At 48.4% G+C, this 27777-nt stretch overlaps 1 protein-coding gene and 1 long non-coding RNA gene across 5 annotated transcripts; one reads left to right on the forward strand and one right to left on the reverse strand.

Moving 5' to 3' along the window:
• Positions 1-5344: 5344 nt before the first annotated feature.
• On the forward strand, positions 5345-9812 carry LOC112876930. Of its 4 annotated transcripts, none has more exons than XR_003225398.1 (6): positions 5345-5502; positions 6799-6900; positions 8065-8140; positions 8222-8336; positions 8409-8478; positions 9214-9812. It is a non-coding gene; the product is annotated as an uncharacterized LOC112876930 (long non-coding RNA). The 4 variants fall into 4 exon arrangements; XR_003225401.1 differs by having other exon boundaries at positions 8227-8336; XR_003225399.1 differs by having other exon boundaries at positions 8065-8336; positions 8398-8478.
• A 2097-nt stretch (positions 9813-11909) lies between these two features.
• LOC112876998 (transcription factor TEOSINTE BRANCHED 1-like) lies at positions 11910-13513 on the reverse strand. Its single transcript, XM_025941190.1, has one exon. It carries the CDS (start codon positions 13147-13149, stop codon positions 12043-12045), a length of 1107 nt encoding a protein of 368 aa, XP_025796975.1. The 5' UTR covers positions 13150-13513; the 3' UTR covers positions 11910-12042.
• Positions 13514-27777: the final 14264 nt, after the last annotated feature.

Here is a 27777-nt window from a genome sequence, read left to right on the forward strand (position 1 = left end):
TTTTCAGGGGCAGGTGATGGTATCACTTCGCCCCTAAAAATACTTTTCCAAGTGCACGTCAATGGCTACAGTAACTCCGCTCATTTTGTAGCAGCGGATTACCTTTTTGACCTGTTATTGGAAAAAATGGAACATACCAACAAATCATTTTTTACAGAGAGAACCATCTTTGACTGATCATATGCTAGCTGTCTCACCAAAGCTTGGTAACGTTGTAATTAAAATATCCATATTTGGAATACACAGAACTTTATGAAGCCCAAGCTCCATTTGTTAGTGATTAAGGGTTAGTTTGTGACTACAATTGTGAATTTGTGATGCTGTGTTGCATACGGAATCTAATGTACACAAGAATCTTCATTAATTGCAAGCAATATGGTTGCGTTTACCATATTTTTTGAAATATGGTAGCTATTAGTTAGAACACTACTTATACAATTTCATTATGGCAATAACGGTGGTGGATCTAGAACAAAGGTATTGGGCTGAGCTGGTGGGTGTGGGATGGGCAAAGAGGGGGCTGATTTTCCTCCTCTTCCACCTCTATCTATCCCCCTGTTCTTCACTTCCATGTCGAAAAATTGATGAAGGGGCTCATGAGAGAACTCCACTATTGGCAGGCAAAGGAAGTTATAGACCCTCCTGCCTACATATCTAGATCCGCCCCCTGTACCAAAAGATGGAAAAAAATCTACTCATATTTCGTGGTGAATTGAAGTACTAAAAACAGATAGGGATCATTGAAATAACAAATAACCCAACAAAAGGCTCTCTTAAATTAATCTAGAGGAAGTAATTATTATGTGACCATTAAGCTTGAGAGATCTAGTTCAATACAGTAATTGTTACGTCGAGTGATCCCAGCCACGCCATATATTATAGAAATGTTGAAGGGGTGCCTTTGTCCTAAAGTCAAAGTGGTGAATGTAGTTATTTTGTCTTTACGGGCAAGCATAAGAATTTTTGTGAAGCTACTACATTGCTAAATGAAACCTTAAATAAGATGAAAGTTATAAAGTAGATTTGCACATGTAAAAAGTTTAGAATATTCTCTTTACTAGCATAAGCAATTTTTGCAACAAAAGGCCTCCCAATTTTTCCGGTAGCTATTATCTATTTTTTATGATTAGGTTTTTTAACACGTGTCCAAACAGTTACTTACACGGATGCATGGTCACCCGTAAATGCACGTCACATATTTTACCCCTATAAGGACATTCGGAAGACTACGATGATAGGTCTTGAGATTGACAAAGTTATCCTAGTCGCATCACTATCAACTAGAGCGCTGTCTGTTAATAAAAATAGTGTTGTTAATTTCTAAAATATATACAGAAAAAGAGGCGAGTATGATTCAAATATTGTTGATATGTTCACCATAAGGAACATAATCAATCAAACTACGCTCAGTGTTTAGTTTGCGTATTCTTTTTAATTATTTTATGTGAATTATAAGTAAGATCTACTACTGGGTCGATATGGAGGCACCGGCACATGCATAAGGCCTTGAAAGCTCGAACTTTGCCTAGTCACCTGAGGAAATATTAAGTGGAAACCACCTTTCTAGTAGAAGCATAACAACCTCCTACAGATATGATTGCAAGTATTTCAACAATTTAAGAATGATACATGACCACAGCGCTGCACATCAATTGTGCACCCATACATGTAGCAAAAGTTGAGATTCAAATTTGTTTACGAAAGTTTCATCCAAAAATGACAAATTTCATATGCAAGTACACTTGAAGACAAAATTCTACTACCTACAATACAGCTATTTTTAGGTTTTCTCCAAGTCAAACCTTTTAAACTTTGACCGTAGATGGTAAAAAAACCATAAAGATTGTGTCGGTGTTTCGAATCACTGACTAGTAAATCTTGTGATTACGTGTGTCGTCCGGATGGTGAGCAAAAAAGACACGGGGGTTTATACTGGTTCGGGCTGAATGTTGCTACGTCTAGTTCGAGCTGCTTCTGCTCTTACACAAGATTTGCAATGGGGATTACAAACGGACGAGAGAGGGATTAGGCTCCCAAGTCTGTGGTGGAGTGTACGTGTACAAGTGTGAGTCTGAATCTCCCCCCTCTGGCGGGGGGTCTCCCTTCCCCTTTTATAAGTCAAAGGAAAGGGAGTGGTTACAGAGAGAGAAAAAGAGCGAAAGAGATCCCCGGGATTGTGCTGCTTCTCCCCTTCGCGGGGGCCCCACTAGCCCTGTAGATGACGATGGAGGCGCTCCCATGCCGTGCCCTGGTGCGACATGCGACGTACATCCCAAAGGGATGGGCGGTGCGGATCTGTCCGGCCGTAGGACGGGCGACGTGCGCCCTGCCGAGATGGGCGGCGCGAGCCTCCGGCGCATTTTACGGCTTAATCCCAGCATGGTGGACAGCTAGGGCTTGCCGTTGTTGCCTACCCTTACGCCAGGGGTATGTCCTCCGACGTGGCCCGTCGTTTCATGGGGTCCCTGGGCCCCCACGGCCTATGGCGGACGTGCCCGACCCCTCACCCTTGGGGTTAGGCGAGGCGGACGTGGCCGACCCCTCATCGTTGGGGTCGAGCGAGGCGGACGCACCCAATCCTTTACCCTTGGGGTCGTGCAAGACGGCCATGCCCATCTCCCACGCTTCGCATTGGGCTGTTGATGCCCCTTCTCCTGGTGGGCTGTTCTGTGGTCTTGTGACGGCCCAGCTGGCCCAAGCTAATCAGCCTCCTAAGGAGCGCTCTTTGGGTTGTCCATGATATTTTCCCCCGACAGTAGTCCTCGAGCACCGGCGCGGCTTGGAGAGCGGTGCTGGGGTTTCGCTTTACCTGGGCAGCGTGGCCCATGCCGGTCCAAACGTGTTCTCGGCTCAGCGTTTAGGTTGACGTGACTCGGAGGCGACTTGTCTTTGTCATGCTCATGCGAGCGCACCCACTGGGTGTAACCCCCGAGCCTCTGGGCGAATCAAAAATTCACACAGAGGGTTCTGCTGGCGTGCTCGTCTTTATGTCCTTGCTGATGCGACCGCTCAGAGCGTCTCCCTCCTCGTGTCTCACGTGGGTGTGCGCAAGCACACCCAGTGGGTGTAGCCCCGAGCCTCTGGGTGAATTGGAGATTCGTACAGAGGGCCAGCTAGCATATCCGGGGGTTGCCTAGTGACGACGTCCTGGCTCAGGCGCTTTCCCGTCGGGTCTCATCTTTGACGCCCGCCGACTATGGCCGGTGGTAGCTTTGGTGATCACCGAGTTACGTGGCGTGCGCTCTCCAGCCGCGTCCGCGCTCGCTCGCCTTAGGGCTCGCGCGATGTCTGTCGCTTGCTCCCATCCTAGTATGCGTCCGCCTACCCCATCTTTTCTCGTGCCATCCCGCCGGGCCCGCAATCGCTGATGGGGGTTGGGGTAGGTGGACCCTTTTAATGCTGGCTGCTTGGTCTCCTCCCTGTTCGAACTTGCGTTGTCAGCTTGCCCGGGCACGGCTATATAGCGCTGTTGGGTTTCCGGTTGTGGCACCAAGCCCGGGCGGCAAGTCCTCCAAGAACGCATTGTAGAGCTAGGCCTCATAAAGCCTGGGTTCGGCTCGTACGAGCTGGACCCCGTCCCCCCGTCGGTTGCTGTTTGTGGATTGACTGCGAGCGGAGGAGCACGATGAAGGAGAACTCGAGCTTCCAGATCCTCAGCTTCGCCTTTAGGAGGCGGTTGCCTTGGATCGGGTGCTGGTTCCTCCCGGGAGGCGGATTCGTCGCCCTTCGTGAAATCGTTCTGTTGGGTGCGACTCACCCGTAACTCCCTACTTCCTTCCCGCAAGGAGGTGGGGGCGAGTCTTGCCGCACCTGCCCTGATTTCACGCGGGGCTAGAGGTTCCTCCGGTGCAGCACGGCCTCGCCGAGCTTCCCTCTTTCTCATTCTCCCCGCTACCGTTGCTGGAGTCACCCAGCAATTGCTGGGGGGCGTGTCTAGGCAGCACGAGATGTACGTGCCGTCTGCCGGCCGCGTATGGCTCTTGCTTTCAAGATAGTCTCGCTGTTAGTGGATGGACTGCGACGTAGCCACCCATCTTGGCCCTATGTCAGCCGGAGAAGACCTTGGACAACCTTTGGCGTTACCCTGCGCGGTAACGCTTAAGTTGTTTTTATTCGCGCATGGCCCATGGCCGGCTACCTTTATGCCAGAGGTATGTTCTCTGGCGTAACCCATCGTTTAATGGGGTCCCTGGGCCCCCACGGCCTATGGCGGACGTGCCCGACCCCTCACCCTTGGGGTTCGGCGAGGCGGACGCGACCGACCCCTCATCGTTAGGGTCGGGCGAGACGGACGCGCCCGATCCTTTACCCTTGGGTCAAGAGAGGTGGCCGTGTCCTTCCCTCGCGCTTCGCGTTGGGCTGTTGACGCCCTTCTTCTGGTGGGCCGTTTTGCGGTCATTTGACGGCCCAACTGACCCAAGCCGAGTACTTTGAGAAAGCTAATCCGTAATCACCCTCATAAGGAGTGTTCTTTGGGGATTCATGATATTTGCCCCCGATAGATTTTTAACAACATAAAAATAATATTAATTTATTTATAATGAAACCAACTATCGTAATATGTAATTTTTCTATTTTAAAATAGTTATTTTTGAGATATTATTGGTTAAAGATAAAAATGTTTAACTTTAACCAAGTCAAAAGTTGTTATATTCTGAGGCAAAGGTAATAAGTTTTTTCTTCAAGCGTACGTGCACCTGATTTTATTTTTATATAATTTTTCTATATTAAGTTTGCATTTCAACTTTTGCAATAAATTATATACCTGGATGCACTATAAATATGCATCTTTTTATTTTTTTAATATTTGTAGCTTTTAGTAGGTTTTCAGGCTCGGAAGGGTGATTTTCACCTAATATTTTCGCTGGCCATGTGGACGCGTGTTGACAAGTCACGCGCCTAGCAAGCAGCTTGCTGGGCATTCCTCGGGAAAAATGAAGGGAGAAAAAAGAAAGAAGGCAATGCAGGTTGGTAGCCTCGTACTAGCGATTTCTGTTGATTTGATGGGTCGTACACCATGGAAACGACATTTCCTATTTGCGGTGCTTTATATTCTTGGGGCTAACAGTAAAAGTTGTCCTCATCCTCCAGTTTTATCCAAAGCCAAGCGACGTGTTGGAGGTGGATTGCACTTAGCCAGTTTCGTCTTCCTTTGTTCTCTTCTCTGGAAAAGAAAGGAATACCTGCAGCCTTTTGCTACAGCAACTTTGAAGCATTTCCTCGAGAAGCCAGGAACCATCACGCCAAGAAATGGTATATCCACTCTATATATAGAGAGAGAGAGAGAGAGAGAGAGAGAGAGAGTGAGGGGGGGGGGGGGTGGGGGAGGGGGGAGGGAGCGAGAGAGAGAGAGAGAAAGCCATGGTGGGAAGTAGAGATACTGCCATTGGTGGGAAGGAGATCAATGGCCACTTCCTCTACCTCCTGGTTTCTCCTCACCGGCGGCCGTCTAGGAAACTGGGTGAAAGAATCAGCAATTTGTTCCAACGATCGAGTAGGGTGGTAAGCTAATGAATCACTTCTTCTCCTCCTCGTCTCCTTTATTCTTCTCCTCCGATCCTTGGCATCGCGTCATGCTCCCATTCGAGTTCCAGGCCTCATCACCTAGATCCCCCCGGCCCGCCGGCCCCTTCCTGAGAGTTTTCTAGTACGTATAAGATTTTTTTGGTTATATTATGGAGGTAAGCTAGCAATTATAGTGACCTTTTATAAGCAAGCTAGTAGAGTGATGGGTTATTTTACTTCTGCTCTTATACCAGTCGACAAGGCTGCTACAGCGTCAATTCTTCTCATTTTATTGTTTCCCCCAATTCCCTATGAAATGCTGAAGAAACAGCATGCGCGCTGTATAAGCTCTCTGTACTTGAAAAGCGGGCTACATTAATTTGGTTTTACTTTCTACTAGAACAAATTTTCGCACGTTTCATTTTGTTATTCTCATGAAAGAATTTTGAATTTAGAGATGATATTTGGTTGTCTATAGATGGTATGGTATCTTCTCCTCCCGGCTCATAGTTGTCAGAGGCATTAACTGTTCTCTGAATAATGAATAGCAGAGCTCCAACACTTATTTCCCAATTGAAGTGTTACAATGGACAATGGATCAAGTACTCTATATATATGAGCTGGGTTTCTTTGATGGATTAAGCTACTGTAGTCATGACAAGGATTCTAGTAATTCTCAAACTTCGATACATCTTTGTATACACAAGTTATGAAGAATCTGTTAAATGATCCGCATGTTTGGTGTGGCTCTCTACCACACTATGGCACAAAACCCTTGATGTTCATCCTCTATAACTGCTATTTATATATAAAAATCTCGTGTTTTATTGGTTTCGGTTGTACAATTTAGATAAGCACCCTTATATAAAACTAATTTTTTATATATGGTTCATCTTCTTGCCGTCTCAATTGTGTGAGAACTCTTAAATTATATATAACATTAAGATACATATAAGATTTAGCCTACAACATCCTCATATAATGCGGTGAATGTATTTAAAGATTTCTGTAGATACAGGTTTGCATAGATGGAAACAACAAAATTAAGGTTCCTTAAACTGAAAATTGACAAGGATAGTTAACTTTTCAAGGATAGGATCCATCGATTAAACAAGTAGTGTAGGTGATCTCATTAATACCCAACATTTTTTAGATGTAAAGTACTAATGTTATATCTTTCAATGCATGAAAGTAAGTAGCTTGCACTATTCTTCATATACTTGTAACTATATAAGCAATCTAAGATTGGATCAATGAATGATTTGATTATTGCCTCCCCAATCTTTTCTGCAGGTGATATCCAGGAGTCCTGAGTTATGCAATTATTTTTAATTGGATTTAGAGTTGATCGACCATAGTAACAGGGTGAAAGGTCTGAAGCCCATATTAACTAAGGTCAACTCAAGGCACATCTCTTTCCAATAATATGAAGTGTTGTATTAACTTGTTAACACTATCACAAGCAGGCATGTGTGTGCACTAAATTTGGGTAGATTATAAAGTCATCACACCATTCTTCTGTTTGATGCTCCTGAACATTTATAGTTGATCCCCAACATAATATACTCTAAAATAATTGAGGTATGCTGTTTTGAAAGTACTTCATAATAAAGTAATTAGTGGTCTATTTTTATATGTCCAATCTTGATAGTTCCAAAATACTGATGGCGGAATTCTAGAAGTATTGGCATCACAAGCTGTAAACATGTACAAGAACAAATAATGCATTTTTAAGTCAAATAAAGACAAATGAATATTCAATTTCACCAAAGTGTTTACTGATGTATAGGTAAAGCATAAACAAATGACCCCAAAACAGACACCACCATTGTTTTTCAGAAAACAAGATATGAAATACAGTTTCAGATGAGGCACAGGAACACAAACTACTGAAGGTATACTCTCCACAATAATAAATTCTTTCCCATGCATAAAGCACATGGTAAAAGAAGACAAAACTAATACTGAACAGATGGGTTACTATAAATACTTCGTGTAACATACACTAGCTATAGACCAGTGCATAATTATTGTGATTATTGCTCAATTGTTTTGTTAGATGATCCTTTATATGAGGATAATGGAGATAGATATCATAAACTTTGATCCAGAGAAACAGGCTGACTAAGATGTTGTAATATAATATTGAAGCATGACAAACCCGACATGACCTCTGTTTAGATACATTGGATAACACCAATCATAACACTGATCGTGCTAATAGAATTGATATATACATCCACTACATGGACCACAGCACAATATGTTATTTTGGACTCTTCATCTTTTTCTTTTTTTGTAAATTGTTTGCTTCTACTAATTGCACACTAGATTGTCAACTCTAATATACACAATTGGCAGTAATCAATTAACTAATTAATAGTGACTTATGGTGAAAAGTGATGCTTCAAAATCCAAGATAAGGATATACGTTTGCAAATACAGAATTTTCTAACAATTGATTTTAAGAATATGATCTACATTGCAATTAGTACACGCTGAGATCTATTTATTCTAGAAGACCATATTTTTTAAAGAAAAAGGCCATGGTGTGCGCAGGCAGAAGAATAGAAGGTGGCCAAAAATGGTGAAAGCAAGAAGCTAGAATGTATATACAGATAAGGAACTACTTCAGGTATAATATTGTAATACGAGGGAGGTCCAACGTCCCCATGGAGTCCCACATGAGCTTCAACTCTGATGCTAAATTCAACAGGTCAGATATATTTGCAGGTATTGCTATTTTTTCCGAGAACACCCTTGGATGCCTTTTGAGCCGAGTCTTCCTTCAAAATTCTGAGTTATCTGGGTATCCCAGCTGATGTTTTCAAGTGAGTGAGTATTTATAATGTTCAAGCCCTAATGTGAAGGCAGTCACATCTAGTGTTTCAGTTCCTCCTTAGGTAGCAGGTGCTGAACTGATTCCAGCTCAAGATCAATAGGTTTCTGCAGCGAAGCACTTGTTTTGGAAAGGTGAGCCAAATGAAGAAATTATACTTTCATGTGTAGATGACCATAATACAAAGATTAATCTATTTTCATAGCTAGCTTTGAATCATCATCATTGTTGTACCATAATGAATACATAGCGTATGCTTGAATCATCATAGCATACAGTACTTTGTAACTGTAATTTATTGAGTAACAAATAAATGTGGTTAGCCCCTGCATTTCCCCCAAGTAACTGTTCATATCTCTAGGAAGAAAAATCTTATTAGTCAAGGGTGGCACCGAAGGCATATATATTGGTTGGTGTGGTCATATGACGACTCTGTGCTTTTATTCTTGTAGAGACTATACAACTTTGAGACAATTGCATAGAAGTACACAATGCTCTGAATTTATTTTGCTCATAAACATGTCATATTGTTTTTAAAAAATAATTGCATAATTATACTGAAAATATTCTACAATTTATATTTTTTGCCCCAAAAATACATGGAGTTGCAATTTCACTTGTCACGCATCACATTGCCCCAAAAGCACAATTATATACTGCTTAATTGATCTCACAGAAAGATCACACATGGTGAATCCTTTCAATTCAGTTCAGATTTTTTTTCTCTGGTGCATTATAATTTCAGAATCATTATTTTACATGTAGGTAGATCCATGCATTTATCTTGTGTCAATATTCTTCCATAGGCAATATGACATTGTTGCCCTTTGATTGAAATTAAAATTAAAATGTTTCTGTGTTTCGCGCAGATTGAGTAATTGTTTGCTTCAATTCGGTGGCCGGCTCGAGCTCCTGCACTCAAGTAGGGGCGTGCAGCTGGTTTGCTAGCTGCAGACGAATGAACAGTCTCCGGTACAGTGTGCTGCATGCTCAATGTACGTAGTGATCCTGATGTGGGGTACGTACGTATTGCCTGTTGCACAGATCATACAATTGCCTTGGTCGTCTTTTTTAAACACAAAGTACTCCAGAATGACAAGACTAGATACATGTGCACACACTGTTTGTCCGAAGCCTTGCAGTACAGCATGTGACCTCTGAGAGAGGCTGCATTGTGTGGGTGGAATTAATCGGTGGTGTACAATTTTACGTGCACCAACAGTTACCATATGTTACTGCATGCTAGCTAGGGCCCATCGCGGTGACAGATCAATTGCAGTTCTTGTTATAGCTGTGGCCAGTGAAGGACTACAACACAAGAGAATAGGCAGGCTTTCCCATTAGGCAAAGCATTCTTTTAAGAGTATGCTAGCTCTCCCTAGGCATTTTTATTTGTGGAATAATTTGTGATCAATTATTACATACACCTAGCCAGCTGAGAATGTTAATAGGTAATAAAGTATATATAAAGGACCACTGCGATCTTACTGTAAGTAATACAACTGTCACCTCGCCAAAAGAAGGTACAGGATCAGAAGGTAGGTTATTCTTTAGCATTACATTTTGTGTAGTTATTCTTAAGCATTACATTTTGTATTGTTTTATCAGTTGTTCCCCTTTATTTCCTTAGCTGGGATGGCTGAAAAAACTTTGTAATAAAACAAGGCTGATGCTTATGCAGACGGCGGAGTCATTTCCATTTTTTTAAAATATAGATTTTGTGTAGTGCAAACATAGATGGGCAAGAGGACTGCTAAAGATAGATAAACTATCCTGTACTCTCTTGTGGTGTTGTGCTTAAAGATTTTCGTGGCCACCTTAGTCAAATTGATTATCACTTCGCCGCGATTAGTTTATTAGTTCTCTATGGTATTTATCTACTTGTTGATATATAGTATACCCTCTAATAGTATCTGTCACTCTGCACCCTCTGCTAATATATGCCGCTCATCCTTATACTAATTTTTGGGGATTTCATTGCTGACCATCTCTAGCATTTAGTACATTTCTTACCCAGAAACCATTAACGTGTGCTAACTTTGAGTGCTGCTAGCTCAAGTACAATACATAGCATCCTTGGGGAAATCAAGCTTCAATCTAGCAATAATTAAGCTGCATAAATTTAAAATCTGTTTAGCTGCATTCAGCTTGTTCTGGAAAGAATATTGTTTGATTTTTTGTAGATAAATATCATGGGCAAACTGCATCCCATGAAATTGTAAATTCAGAAACAGGTTTTCATCGCAAAAAAAAAAGAAACATTGTTTTCATCTGGAAGCTACAAGACCTGTGCATATAAGCAACACCTCTAGGTCTGGAGGAATACAGTTCTACATTTAGAAGTATATACACCTAGGTTAGGTTCATGCACTTGAGCACTTGCAAATAAATTATTTAAAATCGCATACACTGCCTGTTAAAATACTTACATTTGTGCAACAAAAAGTTCCTATATATAAACAACAAAATCAAAAAACCCTAAGAGGTAAAACTTATCCTCCAGACCTAAAAAAGCTTATCTATTTTTTTTTCTTACCAAATGCAGGTGTATATATATACTTCAAAATGGTGTACAAGGTATAATTTTTTTTAGAACTTTTTGAAATATAAATTAAATATGCAGAAAACAAACTTTGATGTTGATACACCTGACGTAGAAAATCAGCATGTCATCTTTCTTATGTTAACATCAAGTTAGTTGCGTGTATTGACAAAACTAAGACGCCAAGGTCTCACTTTAACCTGATTATGATGTTGTCGCCATGGACCTATAGTTTCTGTCGGCTGTGCAAGTGATGGGTGTTATTTGAGCTGACTGGATTCTCAATAAAGGCTAGATTTGAACTGAGGACGTTGATGTGCCTCCTGAACCTTATTAATAGATAGACATACATAACTTTCAGCATATACTCTATGCTACAGAAAATGTGTAATTAAGCATGCATGGAAGTTGGCTAATTAGTATAATTATAGCTGCATGATATACGATCCACTCAAATAGCAGTTGATAATTAGGTATACAAACTGAAATCATGCATGGTACTTTTAATGTGGAGGTATGGTATGGTAATGTAATTAGAATATGAACTATAGCATATACAATAGCTTTTTAGCGTAACTCGAGCAGAAGAGTATGATGTCAATCTACCTTGAGGGACCGAAATATTGTGGAGTATTCTCAAGAAGGTTCGAATCAGATTTGCAATTCATAAAGAAATTAGTGGGAGATAAAAGCAATTATTTTATGAACATCCCATGAACTATCAGACTATAAAGCCATTATTATTAGCTGCAGATTTTAACATGCATACAAGCTGCATCATGGTACAGCTTCAGCCTTCAGCTGCTTAAACTCATTCTTTCATGAAACAGCTGAATTATACTTGCTTGCCAAATAATGAAGTTCCATCAGCAGCAGATACTACTTGATCCCTTTCATTAGAGAGATGCAGTAGTTTGGAAATCACAGGATCAACATATAGATTAGATTCCATTGATGAATCAACACAGTTCATGCTAGCTATAATACATCATGCGATGACCAAACCAAGTTCAACGTCACGCAGTCAATTACGAAGGCTAGGAAGAAAAATACACACGAATTAATTAAAACAAGAAATTATTGGGAATAAGTTCATGGGAGGGGCAAGGATATATGTAAGTTGGATTGGAAGAGTACTAGTACCTAGTGCCCATGTTCAGTAGAAGCGCGAGTTCTGCTGAAAGACGACTCCACCAAGGTCCCATTGTTCTTGGCAGTAGTAGTTGCCGGCGGCGCCGTATCCTCCATTGCCGAAGGCTAGGATCACGTCGCTCGCCCCTGTGATTTCTTGCATCCTGGTTCCTCCATTGTTGAGGGTTGATGAGCACCTCTCCTCCAATTCAGCAGCACCACACGCCATGTTCGACGATGAGTGGTGGTTCAAATTGTTCGAGCTCGGCCTGTCCCTCGCCACCGAGGCAGCCGCCGCCTCCACGTCAATTGCTGATGCAAGCTTCACCCACCGCATCCGGTGCTTCTCCTTCGTCCGCTCCCTCGCCCTCTCCCTCGCCTTGGCCCTCGTCTCCTTGTCGGGGACTGGGTGTGCATTGCCCGATTTTCTTGGTGGCTTTGGGGCGGTCGCCGCCTTTCTTGCCTTGGCCGGCTTCTTCCCCTCGCTGCGGTCGTTACACTTCGGCTGCTGATCTCCTCCTCCCAGTCCCAGCTCCACCGGGTTGGGCTTGCCGTCGACGGAGAGGCTGCTGGAGCCGTCCTCCGCGCACTCCGACGACGCGTCGTCGGTCATGATCTCCTGGATGGCGGCCTTGGACGTGTTGAGGAGCCATTGCACCGTCTTGCTGGCCTTGTCGAAGCCAAGCATGTCCTGGAGCGCGAAGAACTTGCGGGCGACGTCGAGGGAGAGCCGCATCCGGCGGTCCCTCATCCCGCCGGCGGTGCATATCTTGCTGTGCCGGTCTTTCCTCGCGACCGCGGAGGCCCTGTCGAGGCTGACGCCGGCGCCTTGTGCATTGGCGCAGGCGGCGTCCAGCTCTGATGCCGGCGCCGGCGCCTGCTCCATCAGCGGCTGCGCCGGCAGCTCCGGCGAGTCGATCACGGCTTGTGGCGGGGTGGCCGCTGCGGCGGCGCTACCGAGCTGGTAGCTGAGGTGGAAGCTGGCGTCGGCGGCGGCGGCGGCGAAGGGAGGGGAGCATGGGTAGTAGAAGAAGCTGCTGGATTGGTCCGGCTTTGGGGAAGGCGGGCTGAGCTGCAGCTGTTGGTAAAGCGGTAAGTCCATGGGGCTCGAGGAATCACAGAAAGGAAACATGTGCTTTACTGATGGGACTCCAAGGCCCCCTGATGCCTCTCCCCTCCCCGCTAGGTCCTGGCACCAAGAGCAGTGTGTGTCGATCTCTGTGAGCGTGAGTGTGAGAGAGAGCGGCAGGAGGAGTGTGGCCTATGATCAGATGTGTCCGGCCATGCATAAGGTCTAGGCTTGTGCTTCAGACAGGTGAGAGAGAGGAGAGAGGTCTAGCTAGGTGATCAGATCATCTCATCTCTATGCAAGTATGCAACTGCAGACAGAGAAAGAGAGAGAGTGAGGAGGACTGGAGGAGGAGGCATGGGCTCATGTGCATAGCCTGTGTAGGAGACCAACAAGCAAGAGAATTGTGCTTAGGAGAACCTTGGCATTTTTTTTTTATGTGAGTGTGAGACACTCGCCCCTACCTGAGAGGGCTGTGCCATCTTATAGAGAGAGGATGGGGGAGAGGGACACTGCCTGTTCGTGTGGATGAGGTGAGGTGAGATGAGGCCGTGAGGTGAGGGAGTATACAAGGACCTGCACTATTGGGGAAAAAGCTGCGTGCATGTTGAGACGCTATTGGCTACAAGTGACCTAGGACATTTATTGGCCAGAGATGGGGGCGCCCATAGCTGCACTAGGGTGGATGTGCCTCCTTGAAATCCTTCTTCAGGAAACCAAAGACCGTGTATTTTTGCAACATCCACAGGGATTTGAGTTGTGTACACTGAACATTGTCAAAAACAAAGGACCAGCACTGTATGTAGTGTACAAACATGGTAGGGGACCGAGATGCGGTCATATGGGCTGGTCTTCCCAACTTTAGGCATATGGGACCTGTATTGTATGAGTGGTGATAGAGATCCAATGCAAATGTGATGATCGATCTCGACGTCACACAAAATGGCTGCGTGCAGACAGGAAACTAAAAATTATTTGTTCTGCGGCACAAAATGCGATCTGGCGGTGCATTTGTGTTTTATCGGCATACAACTTCGTAGTAGGTGGTTAAATAAAAATTGTCTTGAAAATTAAATGATTCCGTCGTGATGCTAATTTTTTTGATAGACCTTAAACAAGGATGCAAATGCCAAAGTTCTGTCTCGAGAAAATTTCCACGTGCAGAGAGTATCACATACACTAGCTACTTCCAGATAGGAGTGCGAGTTCTGTCCTATTTTCCACTAGCATAATTTTTCAATCTCTGATGTGTTTATGACATATTGGACCTCTATTTGCAATATGTCATAGACACAGACATAGAGATGGAAAGTAAGAAATCGAAGGGATTTTTTTTCCGGGTACGGAATTTTTATCCCATATTTTTTAGTACTATATTCCAACCAAATTTTCTAGTAAAACCACTTGCAAAACCAAATTATTACATGTAGCTTAATCACAATTTCAGTTTTCGCACAACACATAGTTTTGAAGATATTGTGAAAATCTAACCACATTAATTATTGAAACCACTTTCAGAGTATTCTTGCTTGACATCCTTTCTTAGGCCAAAAAAGACACAAGGAAAGAAGATATTTTCTCGGATTCAAAATACATGTCGTTTAAGAGATCGACACGGTTACAAGGTGACACCATGACCAACAATTCCACCAACACTACCCATCAAGAACCTAGATACATTTATACAGTCAACTTAGATATATATATATTTAACAATTTCCATATAAAGATAATGAAATATTATAAAAGTGTTTTTCGTGATGAATCTAGATATATTTATACAGTCAATCTATTTAGATGATGAAAGTTTAAAACATAACCGTCGATATCACTAAAATGACATGCATTTTTAATCCAATAGAGTATCGATCTACCAACAATATCTGTCGGCTCTTAACAAATGACCGGTGCATAACATACCTGGCATCGAAGGGCTGCCAAAAGAACTCTTGTGGTAGAAACAATTTATTGTTATTTCTTATTCAATTTATATTTGTTCCAAAACGAAATTTATTCAGTCAATTTAGAATAAACTTCTGCTCTACGAGTCTTGTTTCATTAGCATTATAATGAGATTGCTTCTTATCTATAATTAAGATGATACTTATTAACCCAAATATTACAAATTCTTGCAAAAGCTCACTTGCTTGATAGCCTCCCTACAGGGCACCGGCTACCTCACTCTGGCACTTGGCTTGCAGATCCGGCAAGGTCATCACTATTTCCTCTTTATTTTTAAAAAAAATGAAGGTACTCGCTATTAAACCACCCTACCCTACCATCACACGTAATGTTCTATGTTCTTCCTCCAAAGTGCTTCTATCCCTTTGATCTGAACCCTTACCTCACTGTGCGAGGTGTCCTGATGTCCGCGATCGAGAATTATAGGATTTCTAGGGTGACTAATTGACTTTAGGATCACTTCCCGTTATGTTATTCTTATAAATAGCTATGCCTACAACGGAAACGTCCCGGACCGGCGTAGGATTGTTCTGACTAACTTGGGTGTATTGTGACGTGCTAACAAAACTCTGTGGTTGGTGGTGGTATGTGAGTTGGCTTCTTTTGCACACGATGGCATTGCATCTGCCCTAAGAAACAACCACATCATGCAAAGGCAAAGGTGCATGGTCCCTGATAATTAATTAATGATGTGTACAGTTATGTGCCATTATTAATTAGTTCTGGAATGTGAATTACACTCAGCTCCCACCGATCAACTCGATAAAATAAAGTAAAATAAAATAAGTCATAGGGAGAGGTCAATTTTTTACCTTTACTAATGCTTCTGTACTTTTTGGACAGTTAGGCTCATCTTAACCACTACACAGTAAGCAGATATACACTAGCATGCACATGCACTGTACGTGGACCACATTCTGACCAAAAGGCCCTGTAGCTCGCTAGGTTTTGCCAAAAAACTGGACCGGTTAGCTGCACGTAGCCACAACCCCTGTAGCAGTTCGATCGGATTGTTTTTGCAGTTTTTTTTGGAGGTGTGGGGCTAACTGTGTACACGCATGGGCGTGGGGCCAACTGAATTCACCCCAAAATAAAAACCTATTGCAGAACAATCAAATTGTTGGTGTGCATTTCTTAGCTCTGAGAACACAGCATCCTCAAAAGAAAAAGGTTCTGACCGCACAGTCAATGTAGCTTCAGTACTAGGTGACATAGCATTTCGTAGAGTGAGGTCGCGCCCCATCGAGCTATAGCCGTAAACTTTGAAACTAGCTAGCAACTGAGATATGAAATGATTAAATGAGCATCCACCAGACCACCACGCAGTGAGGAAGTGATAATAACACATGTTAGCTGCTTGGTTTTTTTCTGGGCCGGAGTGATCTGCCAGAGTCAAAGATCGAATAATGCTTCTCGTTCTCTGTGATCTATGTTAGCCATAATATAACACTAGAATAATAATGCTGGCTTATCTGCAGTTGTAGTCTTCGGTACTTTGTTATGTATGTCTTTTTGCCAACAGTTAGATCTTTCTGTCTTTTTCATTTTTTTCAATATATGTGTTTAGTTACTTTATCATTAACCTACTACACATGTGATACCAGCTCATATGTTAATTTCTTTATTTTTATTGCGAGTTCAAGTTATCTATGCTGAGTGTGATTTTTTATTTGTGCAGTTTCATTCAATATATCTGCGCCATGTGATACAAATCATTGCTAACTTCAAACGATCTCTTTGGTTAAACCATCACACGTATATAGACACATAATTAAGCAAAAAAATCTATCTAGACTTGGGAAGTGTAAGGTGCCCTGCACCGATAAGTAAAACTTAGAAATGGAATGCTCTGTGGTATGCAGTGTACAGGATTTCGAAACACTCAATTGTGAGCTGTGTTGTGTTTTTATGGTTTAAGCAAGACAAAGCACAAGTACTTTTGAGAAAAAAGTTTTTTTTCATTTGACTCAGTAAAGGAAAAATATATAATATGAGGTTTGATTAATTCATGCATATTTTCCTTGAATTGCTGTAGAAAACCAATTCCATAAGAATTTGTGATCCTCAATCAAAGTTCTAAATCTCCCGCTATAGCTGTTTGAGGCAGGTTACAACTATTTGAACTCATGTATAATTTACCCGTTATAGACCGCTATTAGCTGTTTTTAGAGTTCCGCCGCTAAACCCCTTATCCCGCTATTTTGAACCATGTCCTCAATTCTATGTTCAACTTTGTTTTTTTTAAAGAAAAATTAGCATGGCAACTGGTGTACCTCATGTATGACGATTATGCTTAAGAAGGTGATTTGGACCTTGGAGAAAAGTATCCTCATTTGTTATCATGCTCGGTCTTTGATATTCTTGGAAAAAGAAATCACACCATCGATCTCCCCTTTTCAGTAAGCTATTGCCTTAAAGCAGTGCTTGTGCTTGGTTACGAAAATCCCAGTGGCCTCCATTTTTCTGTTTGGATAGATATCGATATTTTTGCCCCTGTTGCGGTACAGTGTTCAGTTAAGTAGCTTTCATTGATGGTGACAGAATTTTCCAACAGCACAGGAGTAAATGCATAAGTGGGGCGTATACATGCCTTGCAGGTACTGCTAGCCCGACATGCGCTAGCTGTTGACGACACAAGTGCGCTGAAACCAACTTTTAGCGTTGGATAGAGCCTGCTTATCTCCTGAAACAAATGGTGCCTGCCTGCCTGGATTCGTGATCAAGAACAGAAGTGTATGTGGAAATACTGGGATCGAAAACAAGAAGCAGGCAAGTGGCATCAGCGGCATGCATTTCGATCGGCATTGGCTGGTGCCTCGCCTTGCCTACATGTGGACTAGATCGATCTGCCTGCGAGCGAGGTCGATTGGACAGTGTGGTTTTTCTTTCGAGTAAGTGGCTAATTGCCATATTTCGCACCGGTCCGATCCTTGGGAGGAAAGAGTGGTGGTGGTGAGGTGATGAGGGGGCCAGGCGGGGAGTGATACCTTTCGCCACCAAAGTGGAATTTGCCCCTGGCCTCAATGCCGTTATTGGGGCACACGTTTCGGGATGCCAGAGGGAAGCGGACGCTGCCATGCCTGTAGCCTAAAGCAGCCATTGAAAGGGTCGCCGTGCATGCTTGTGCTCCCAGTCCCAGCCAGAGCCTCCCAGCTTTATAGCCAGCCAGCCTCGCTCTCCTCTCGCTCACAGACACTTCTGTAGGCACAGTCCGACTCCATTCCCCAACAGATGTTCGGATGGAACTGAAACCGACCGATCACCATCGATCTATCGCCTGGTAAAAGCTCTATCCATGGCCTATGGGAACTTGGGAGCCCTTGGCATTTGAGCTGTGTGATCATGTGAAACTCCCGTGAAATTGGGTCGATCTCCATCAGTCCCAGAGGTTGAAATAAACTAAAAACCCTAAAGATCGATAGATGTAGCTGAAATTCAGAGACATGAATGGCCCTTCATTCGAGCCGACGATGCAGCTGAGCTTCTTTACCGGTTTACCCTGCCCCAACAGTCCTCGCAGCAGCAGCAGGATTCTGGTCCAGATGCTAGGTAACGTTTGGGCGGGTAGGGAGGTGTAGCAGCAGCAGTAAATAGTTATGGATATGTCCATCAAGCTACTAGCAAGCATCGACGACTGCCCGCAGCTGGGCATGGCGCATGGCAACAGTGGCCGGCCAGGCCCAGGCCATGAGGCGAAGGCCACCCGCCATCGCCTCTCCTCCTTCCCCTGCGTGCGCGCCGGCGCCTGCTCCGCTTTCACTTGTCGCTATAGGTGAGCAGTGACTGATCTGAGTTTGGTACGTACGAGCATATGGCCATCAGGGCAGGCCATGGCCATGGTGGGTGGGTGCGCCTGCGCAGGGCAAACACTCCACCTACAAAGCAGCCTACATCTACATGGGCTAGCTAGCTGCTGCTGGTGAGTGTCCCCTAGACTGCAGAGCAGAGCGAGCATCTCTCTCCTCTCTGACACTCTTCTCGGCCCCTTCACTCGTGTTGCTGTTGGAAGCCCGAAGGGACAATTATTTCTCGCTGGTGCTGTCATCGTCTCCTTGCTGCTGCTACTATCTAGCGTGTGTACTCTCACTGCCCGCCCTCATCACTTGCCCTACTGTTTGACCGAACCACGATTGCATCCTGATCTCTCCCCCATCGCCATCGCCCAGTCCGGCTGCGGCACGCTGCCCCCTGTCGGTCGCCTGCTAATAATGGTCAGACACTGATGGGGATCTGAGCACAGTCGTCGTCTCGTGTTTCAAGGACACGCGTGGTAACAACACCAGTTATCCTAGGATAAGATAGGTTTTTTCCTCCTCCTTGCAGACAGTTTTCTTTCTTTTAGATAGTTTCTTGCTGTCCTTGAGGCTGAGGCAGGCGCGCAACAACCTTGGACGTACGGCCGGGAGGATAGTAACACAGCTCATCGCGTTGGCAGCAGGTTCATGGAACCGAGATGGTCGAGCTAGCTCTCGGGTCTCGGCCAGCGAGAAAAGCCTGGGGCCTGGCTGCTGTGTGGTGGCGAAACTGCCACCGGCGAGTGAGAGACTAGCAGGAGCAGCCTCTTCAAAAAGAAAAACCCACCGGAGACTGGGCCGGGAAACCTCATTTACTGGTCAAGGCTAGCTCGGCCGGATCGTTCGGCCGGGAATCCGGGGATGGCCTAGCCGGCCCGGTGGCCACCAGCGTGGGCGGATCGGGCGTTCTCTTCGCTCCCGAGGCCACAACCCCCCTTGCGCGCGTGCATCTGTTGTTGTTTCTTGACCGAAGAAGGAGGAGAACTGTAGATGGTATCGGGTAAAATCCGCGTGGATATTAACTTTGTATATCTGTATCCGCGTACTAAAATCCGTACCTGCGCTCACGCCCGCAACCCGCCACTGACACGAAACGACGCCCGTATCCGCTATCCGCGGATATCCGCGTACCCACGGGCACGCCCGTGTACCCGCAGATCATAATCTTAGCTGGAACTCATGCTTGTGTCTCTCCTGTAACTTGTTATCTAGTCAAATTTCTGGTAAATGACCTTGCGATGGTTTTCTCCATGGCTAATCTATCAGTATCATAATGGTTTCTACCAAATGTTATGGTTTGTAGAGACAATTCACCTTGTATACTGCATAAGCAGTAAATATGTTCGAGCTAGGCTGCACATAAAATCATTAGAATTTGATAAACTATCCTCTACCTTGGTGCATAGTTAGAGACCTATGCTATGCAAGTTATTTCAAACAATGTATTTCACTTCCAGCTAAATTCATGTGGCAAGTGTATACGGAATCATCTCTTTATAGTGCATCCACAATTCCAATTTCCACATGCTTGAACCACCTAGCCTATCCATCTTGCTTAGGACCAAGTGACTAACAGAGAAACAGGCTATGTTGTTGTACCTTCTACTGGCCAACGATTGGAGCAGTGATGGCGGTGGATGGCGGCACGGCGCGGGCGGGGATGGGGACGGCCGGCGGCGGCGGGGATGGGTGACGGCGGCGGTGGGGATGGGGACGGTGGCGGATGGCTACACGGCGCAGGAGGGGATGGGGACGGCCGGCGGCGGGGGGGATGGGCGACAGCGGCGGCGGGGATGGGGATGGCAGCGGACGACGGCGGCACGGCGCGGGCCGGGATGGGGACGGCCAGCGGCGGCGGGATGGGCGACGGCGGCGGTGGGGATGGGGACGGCGGCATGGCACGGGCGGGGATGGGGACGGCCGGCGGCGGCGGGGATGGGTGACAGCGGCGGACGATGGCACGGCGCGGCGGCGGGGATGGGCGACGGCGCTGGGTGGGGTGGCTTCGTGGGCCGTGGCGGGCTGGCGGAGTGGCGGCTGGAACTGGGGAGTCGGGGGGGGGGGGGAGACGGGGATGGGAAAATTGAGAGAGTAGGAAACCCTAAAATTGTGTATATATATAACCACTCGGCCCCACATGTCAGCGGGTCTGGCGGGTTTGTGGGTTCGGGTATCAATTTTTCAAATCCGTTAGAAAATATCCGTTGGGTTTAGAGCTGTACCCGTGCCCGTACCCGCGGGCACAAATCCAGACCCATATCCGCGCCCACCGGGTTTGGTATCCGCGGGTACGCGGATATTTCGTACCCGTTGCCATCCCTAGGGAGAAAGGGGGGATTTCTATACATCATCGCTCGGTTGATTTTGTTTCATGTTATCACTTGGTTTTGCACGGCTATGATTTTTTGGCAGATTCATTGGGGTTGTGATTTGTTTATTGTTTGACGTTGTGGGGCAAATTTGCATCTGTTATGTTGTCTACTTTCGGACCGGTTGCATTTACTTTCTTCCTTCACACTCGTTTGGGCCTTGAGCCTTACATCCGCGGTGACGAGTCGGATGACGACGACCTTCTCCAAGGGCCGCCCGACGCGACCTCTAGGGCAGGGAGCTCGAAAATCCTATCCATCCATCTTTCCACTAGATTTTGGTTCATGCATCTTCCACTGCGTGTTGCTTGGAGCAGACAAGCAGTGGTGGGATGTCCATGTGCTGCGATGCAAGTGGAAGGAGAGGATGGGAAGTGTCGGAGGAATTCTCCAACCGGGTGGCGGAGTTCATCCGTCTAATCCTAGTTTAGGATGAGTTTGGAGGAAGCCAAGGAACGCTAGATCAAGAGGCGTATGAACACGGAAAGCACACAAGGAATTTAGAGTGGTTCAGGCCGCCGGAGCGTAAAATCTTACATCCACTATGTGTTGTATTGCTTGTGATTCTGAGGGAGTTGAGCGAGCTTGAAAGAGCCTTGTGTCCTAGCGTGCGCCCTCCCTTTTATAGGCTCAAGGGGAGCGTGTATACTGAGCGGGATCCCGACTGGTGGACCCGGCGATATATTAAATAACGTACACATCGAAGCCTTAAATGCCTCAGATCCTAAGATCTTCCTCCTCAGCCTCTGTGTGTATCCTCCGTCTGGATTTGGTCTTGTGCCGTCTCGCCTGCATAGGGTCTGCTACCAGTGACATGCACAGTAGGAGATGTGCTGACACTGTTGGGTCACAATTCCCGTTGACAGGCGAAGGGGCTATGTTGACCTGCCATGCTGTAGCCTCCACGCGCACTATACCAGCGCACACCGCGGCCCTCCTGCAGTAGATCATGATTACCCTTTGCTCACGCGCGCGGTGCTGTGTTGTGACGCTGTGTTGTGACTACACGCCGCCCGTCTGCGTACACACTGTGGTGATGCGACGCACCGCCTCGGTAACAGGCGGGCTAACCGTGGTGTCAGCATACCTGCCCAACGTGTCAGTGGGCGGCCCATGCCCTGTCTCGGGCACGCGCACCCCACCTACCCGCATTTAATGCGGTAGTTGGGCTGACTTCCCGCAGAAGGCTGGCTGCCACCGGACACGTGGCAAGGCTGGCTTAGCGGCCGCTTCCCCAGGGGCACGCCGCGGCACCGGACCTCTTCCCCGATGGGAAGGGAGGTCCGGGTCGCCAAGGTTGGCACAGGCGCGCAGGCCCCCTAGGGTTCCGGCTTCCACACGTAGGGGCCCGGACCACCCCGCGGTGGACCGGGCCGGCGGTGGCCGTTCGTGTGCGTCTTGTCCTCATGGGCACGTGGAGGCGCCGGAGCTGCTAGAGCACAGGCGGAGGTCCGGAGACCGTGATCCCAACTGTTAGGCCCGGGCCGTACGCCCCGTCACCCAAAGGCTTAGTGCGAGGTTACGGATAACCTCGCGCCCCTTAGGTTGGACACACTAGCAGGAGGTACCCCTATCTGTATGTACCGACAGAGGCTCCCGAGCCCACCTCAGGTGAGGAACGAAACTCGTAGGTGGGGCCATATCCTTGTGTTGCGCCGGGTGGACAGCTTACGCCCACAGTAAAGGGGGCAAGAAGGACATTTCCCTTCCAGCGAGATCCCCGAGGGGTCGTCCTCTGCCCACGCTCTGCGCGCCTGACGGTTCAGCTTCCTGTCTTATTCGCGCGCGTCCGGCCGTACTTGCGGTTCGGATTCCACCTTTTCCGTCTGCCTCCAGCGGCCGTACTTTTGACTGGCAGGCCCGGGCCCACCGGTCATAGGGGGTGAGAGGCGGGCACCCGGTGCGAACGACTCTTCGGATTCTCCTCGGTTGCCGTGGAGTCCAGAGGGGGAGCAGCTTTATTTAAAGGCATGCGCCGCTGGGATCGGCTATCTTTTCGCACTTGCCTTCTCCAGACACCGCAGTGCCCCTTCGTCTCCACTTGCACTCTTGCGATCAGCTCCTGCATCCTTGCAATCCTTCCCCTTGCATCTGCAGCAATCGCCACCATGTCTCCTCTTAGCCATCCCTGCCGCTTCCAGTGCTCGGAACAGCTCGACGCGGTGCGCCGCCTCTTGGGGTGGACCACGCCAGAGCTCGCCTGGAAGATCCGGGTAGGCTCGAGCTCCCTCAACGACCTGGTCGCGGGGGAGTTCGTCCTCTTCAACGCGTACATCACCTGCGGGCTGGCGCCCCCAATCTCCACCTTCTTCCTTCTGCTCCTGGAGGAGTTCGGTCTTCAGCTCCAGCACCTCACCCCCCACTCCGTCCTCCTCGTGGCCATCTTCGCCCACTTCATGGAGATGTTCGTGGGGGTGCGGCCCTGCGTCTCCATCTTCAGGCATTTCTACGCCCTGGTCGGGTCAGGGAGGAGCAAGTACGAAATCGGCGCCTACTACTTCCAGCTCCGGCACGGGGTGTCCAGCTCCTACATCAGCGCCTTCCCCAGCGCCAAGTGGGAGGACTGGCGCAACGACTGGGTCATCGCCATGACCGACGCCAACGACCGCCTCGAACTGCCGACGGAAGGGCCCCTCCTCGATCGCAACTGCTGGAAGGCCAGACCGTCCCTACCAGCAGAGCTCGACCCAGTGCTGGACTAGGTCAAAACTCTGGCGAGGGGCGGCCTGTCATCCATTATGGTGCTGGGCGACTTCCTGAGGCGCCGCATTGCTCCCCTGCAACAGTGATCCAGGATGGCCTGCATGTTCACCGGGGTGAACGACTGCAAAAGGATCGTGCGCGGGGCCGGCTTAGATCTGTCCGGCGCGGAGCTGGAGGTCCTGATTCGGGCGATAACCGGCGAGGCGTACGCCCCGGAGTCGTTGGCGCTCCCGAGAGCGGTCAAGGCCCAGTGCGAGGACCAGGCGATGCGGACGGTGGTCCTGGCGTCGCTGCCGACCCTTGACGAGGGCGGCTTGGCGGTCCGGCAGGTGGGGGTGACCCCAATCGCGGGATTCGGATCCCCAGCACCTCGGCCGACAGCCAGCAACGCACCGACCGAAGTCCTGGCGGGTCATGCCACGGAGGCCCGGCTCCCGCCGGGAAGGAGGAGGTGCCGGAGCTCCGCCACAAGTACAACATGCACTCTGTCCCGATCAGCAAGGACAACGAGGTGCCGGAGGAGGCCACCTTGCGGAGCAGCCGGGACCGCGAGGAGGACAGGCCGCGGAGGCTCTGCCGCGGCGACGGATCCTACATGGGGGAGCCAGCCCCCAAGCGCTAGAGGACGACGGAGTCAGGAGTGCAGGGTAGCTCCCAGACTCCACCGCCGCCGCCGCTGCAACGCCAGCAGCCGTAGGGGAAGCCGGAGAAGACGCGGTGGTCTTCGCCGCAGCATCGACCACCGCCACCGCCGCCTCCACAGCAGTGTCAGGCGCCATCACAACAGCATCAGGCTCCGCCACCTCCACCATCCCAGTGGCAGCGGCCGTTCCAACCGCCACCGCCACTGCAGCAGCAGCAGGCCCCGCCACCGCTGCCTGAGTCGACATCGGCGGAGAGGCTCCGCCAGTCACCCGGGGCATCATCCTCAGGAAGGAGAGAATCCCTGGTCACGCAGGCAAGATGGGGGGTGCGGAGCCCCACGTGAGTGGTTATCTTCTCATGTCTTTCTTTGTTTCATTTATTTCCTGGATCCTTATCTTGATGATGTTTGCCAGGACTGCTCGCCCGGCCACAACCTCTGCATCCTCCGGCGAATCTCCGGCCGGGAGGTCCGACCCCCAGCCGGCTTCTTCCACCACCGCTGGGGGACCGGCAGCACCGTCGGCAGCACCACCGTCCCCGCCCATGGCCGCGGAGGCCCGAGGCGGAGCCCCAGAGGCCGATGCCGCACCCCAGAACGAGGTGACCCCTCCAGCCGTGATGGGCGGAGCGTCAACTGCGGCAACTGCATTGGGAGCCACGGCGGAGGCCCCCTCTGCAGAACCGGCTGTGGAGGAGGCTGCGGCGATGGCGGAGGCAGCCACAGCGGATGTCGCAGAGGCTCCCAGCTCCGGCCCCCAGCCCGCACAGGAGGACGTCCCGGAGGTGGTGTATGGGAGGCACCTCCTCCCGAACCCGGTGAAGGTCCCTCTCCCCCACCTCTTGGTCAAGGCCCATCGGGCAATGGAGGAGGCGGAGGCGGGCTTCCGGCAGGAGTGGGAGGAGCTGGAGGCAGAGCATCTTCGGCTCTCCGACTGGGAGCGCCACCTCGGGAACCGCATCCAGGTGGTGGAGCGTGAGGTCCAGCACGAGAATATACGCAGGGTCATCGATCGGGAGATGGCGGTTGCCCGGCGGGAGAAGGCGGCGATCCAGAAGGTGGCGGAAGTGGAGCTGAAGGAACGGTCCGCTCATCAGTCAGTCGACGCTGCCAAGACTATGGCAAAGTTGATTGACGACGAGCGAGCCATCCTCAAGCAACAAGAGGTGGCCGTCAAGGAGGGGGAGGCCCCCCTCGCCGCCCTCCAGACAGACATGGAGGTCCGGACCCAGGACCTTAAGGAGCGGGAGTCCAAGGTGGAGGAATTCCTGGCGGAGCAGCGCGCCGGGGTCGAGCGGATTGTGAAGTGGGTCGGTGAAGCAAGCACCTCCCTAGAACCCCTTGGGCTAAGTCCCATCCAGGTCACAGAGGCCCCTTCTTTTCTCAGCGTCGTTCTTCCAGCGCTGGACTCTGCCGCTGACCGTCTGCAACGCCTGGAGTCCACCCTCGTCGGGCGACTGGAGGCCGAAGGGCAGGAACTTGCCCGGGTAGTGGTCGGCTACGTCCTCACCTGCTTCCGGAGTGATGACCCTGCCATCTCCTTGAATCCAGTCCTGGTGGGCCCCGTACCAGAGGCGGAGGCCGCCGCCCGGGAAGGAGTTCAAGAGGCAGTGGAGATCGTGGCTACCCGCTTCGAGCGCTTCACAGGGCCGGACCTGCAAAAGGAGGAGGCCCCTCCGGACCACCAATAGAATAGAAGCAGTTTTTTATTGTTTTTTGTATATATTGTAAGTTATGTAATGTTCTGTATATAGCAAGCAATAAAACTTAGCTGTTTTGCGAGAAAAACTTAGCTGTTTTTCAATTTACTTGCTCTGTCATGTGCTTTCTGGACTAACAAGGTCTTTTGGCCCCCTGGGAGGTAGTCCCCAGGGATTGGAACTAGCTACCACGAAAACGAGGTTTAGTCCTGCACATGACTTAGGATCGACGCTTAGTAATCGTTCCCACGGGGTCCCAGACCTTGCCAGCGACAGTCCTTTGAGATGCTTAGTCATCAGAATGCCAGGGCCTCGGTTCAAGGATCGAAGGGGTTCGGACTTACGGGTCCGCAGTTCTAGGTACTACGGTACTTATCTTAGGGAGGTAGAGCGTGTAGGCTTAGGGTACGGAATCAGGCTAAGCGGCTATACAATTCTGGACCCCGCTGAGGACAAGTACGCTTCCCTGAAGCCGGTCCCCAGAAGGCCGGACCCTTTCTTCCTGTGAAGGAGAGGTCCTGGGCAGAGACACAACCCAGCAACTCGATTCGAGCCTCAAGCACGGTCCAGGAATAAGGGACCACATGGAGGTTAGGGTAACAAGAAAAGGAACTGAATTGCATAAACCTCAAAGACAAACTGAGAATAAATTTTTCCTTGATAAGTTGGTACAGATAGAACGTGCAATGGACGCCAGCGGCCGGGTTCACGAGGGCGGACCTCCACCGCCCTGATCCGCACAGGGGTGATACCATATTACAAGGAAAAAGTTTATTCTCGGCTAAGCCCCTAAGGATAAAACTTACGGAGGTGCTCAATGTTCCACGCGTTGGGTAGTTGCATGCCTTTCTCCGTAGCTAAGCGAACAGATCCGGGTCGGCACACCTTTGACACCTTGAAGGTGCCCTCCCAGCTGGGGGAGAGCTTGTGGAGCCCTTCTCGGTTCAGGATTCGCCGTAAGACTAGGTCCCCGATCCGGAGCTCCCTACTATGCACGAACCGTTGATAGTAACGCTGGAGCACTTGGTTGTACCGTGCATTTCGGACTACTGCTCGCCATCTTCGCTCATCGATGAGGTCTACATCTTGGCGACGCTGCCGCTCCTGCAATTGCTCATCGAAGGCTTGGACTCGTAGTGAGCCCATGGTGATCTCCGGGGGAAGGCATGCTTCGGCCCCGTAGACCAGGAAGAAAGTGGTCTCCCCGGTCGCTCGGCTGGGTGTGGTCCGGTTCCCCCATATTACGCTCGGAAGCTGATCAACCCACTTCGCACCATGCTTCTCAAGATCATTGTAGGTGCGAATCTTGAGCTCTCTGAGTATCTCAGCATTAGCCTGCTTCACTTGGCCATTGCTTCTGGGATGTGCCACAGAAGCGAAGCAGAGCTGGATGCTGATGTCCTCGCAGTACTCTTGAAAGTGTTGGCTCTTGAACTGGGTCCCGTTGTCGGTGATGATTCAGTTCGGAACCCCGAACCTGCACATAATTGACTTGAGGAATGCAATTGCTGATGCCTTGG

The sequence above is a fragment of the Panicum hallii genome, chromosome 9, assembly GCF_002211085.1.
Source record: "Panicum hallii strain FIL2 chromosome 9, PHallii_v3.1, whole genome shotgun sequence".
In the NCBI taxonomy this organism is placed as follows: Eukaryota; Viridiplantae; Streptophyta; class Magnoliopsida; order Poales; family Poaceae; genus Panicum; species Panicum hallii.

Excerpts from the sequence above, each read along its gene's own strand:
- LOC112876998 (XM_025941190.1), bottom strand. The coding sequence starts at position 13,149 with ATGTTTCCTTTCTGTGATTCCTCGAGCCCCATGGACTTACCGCTTTAC.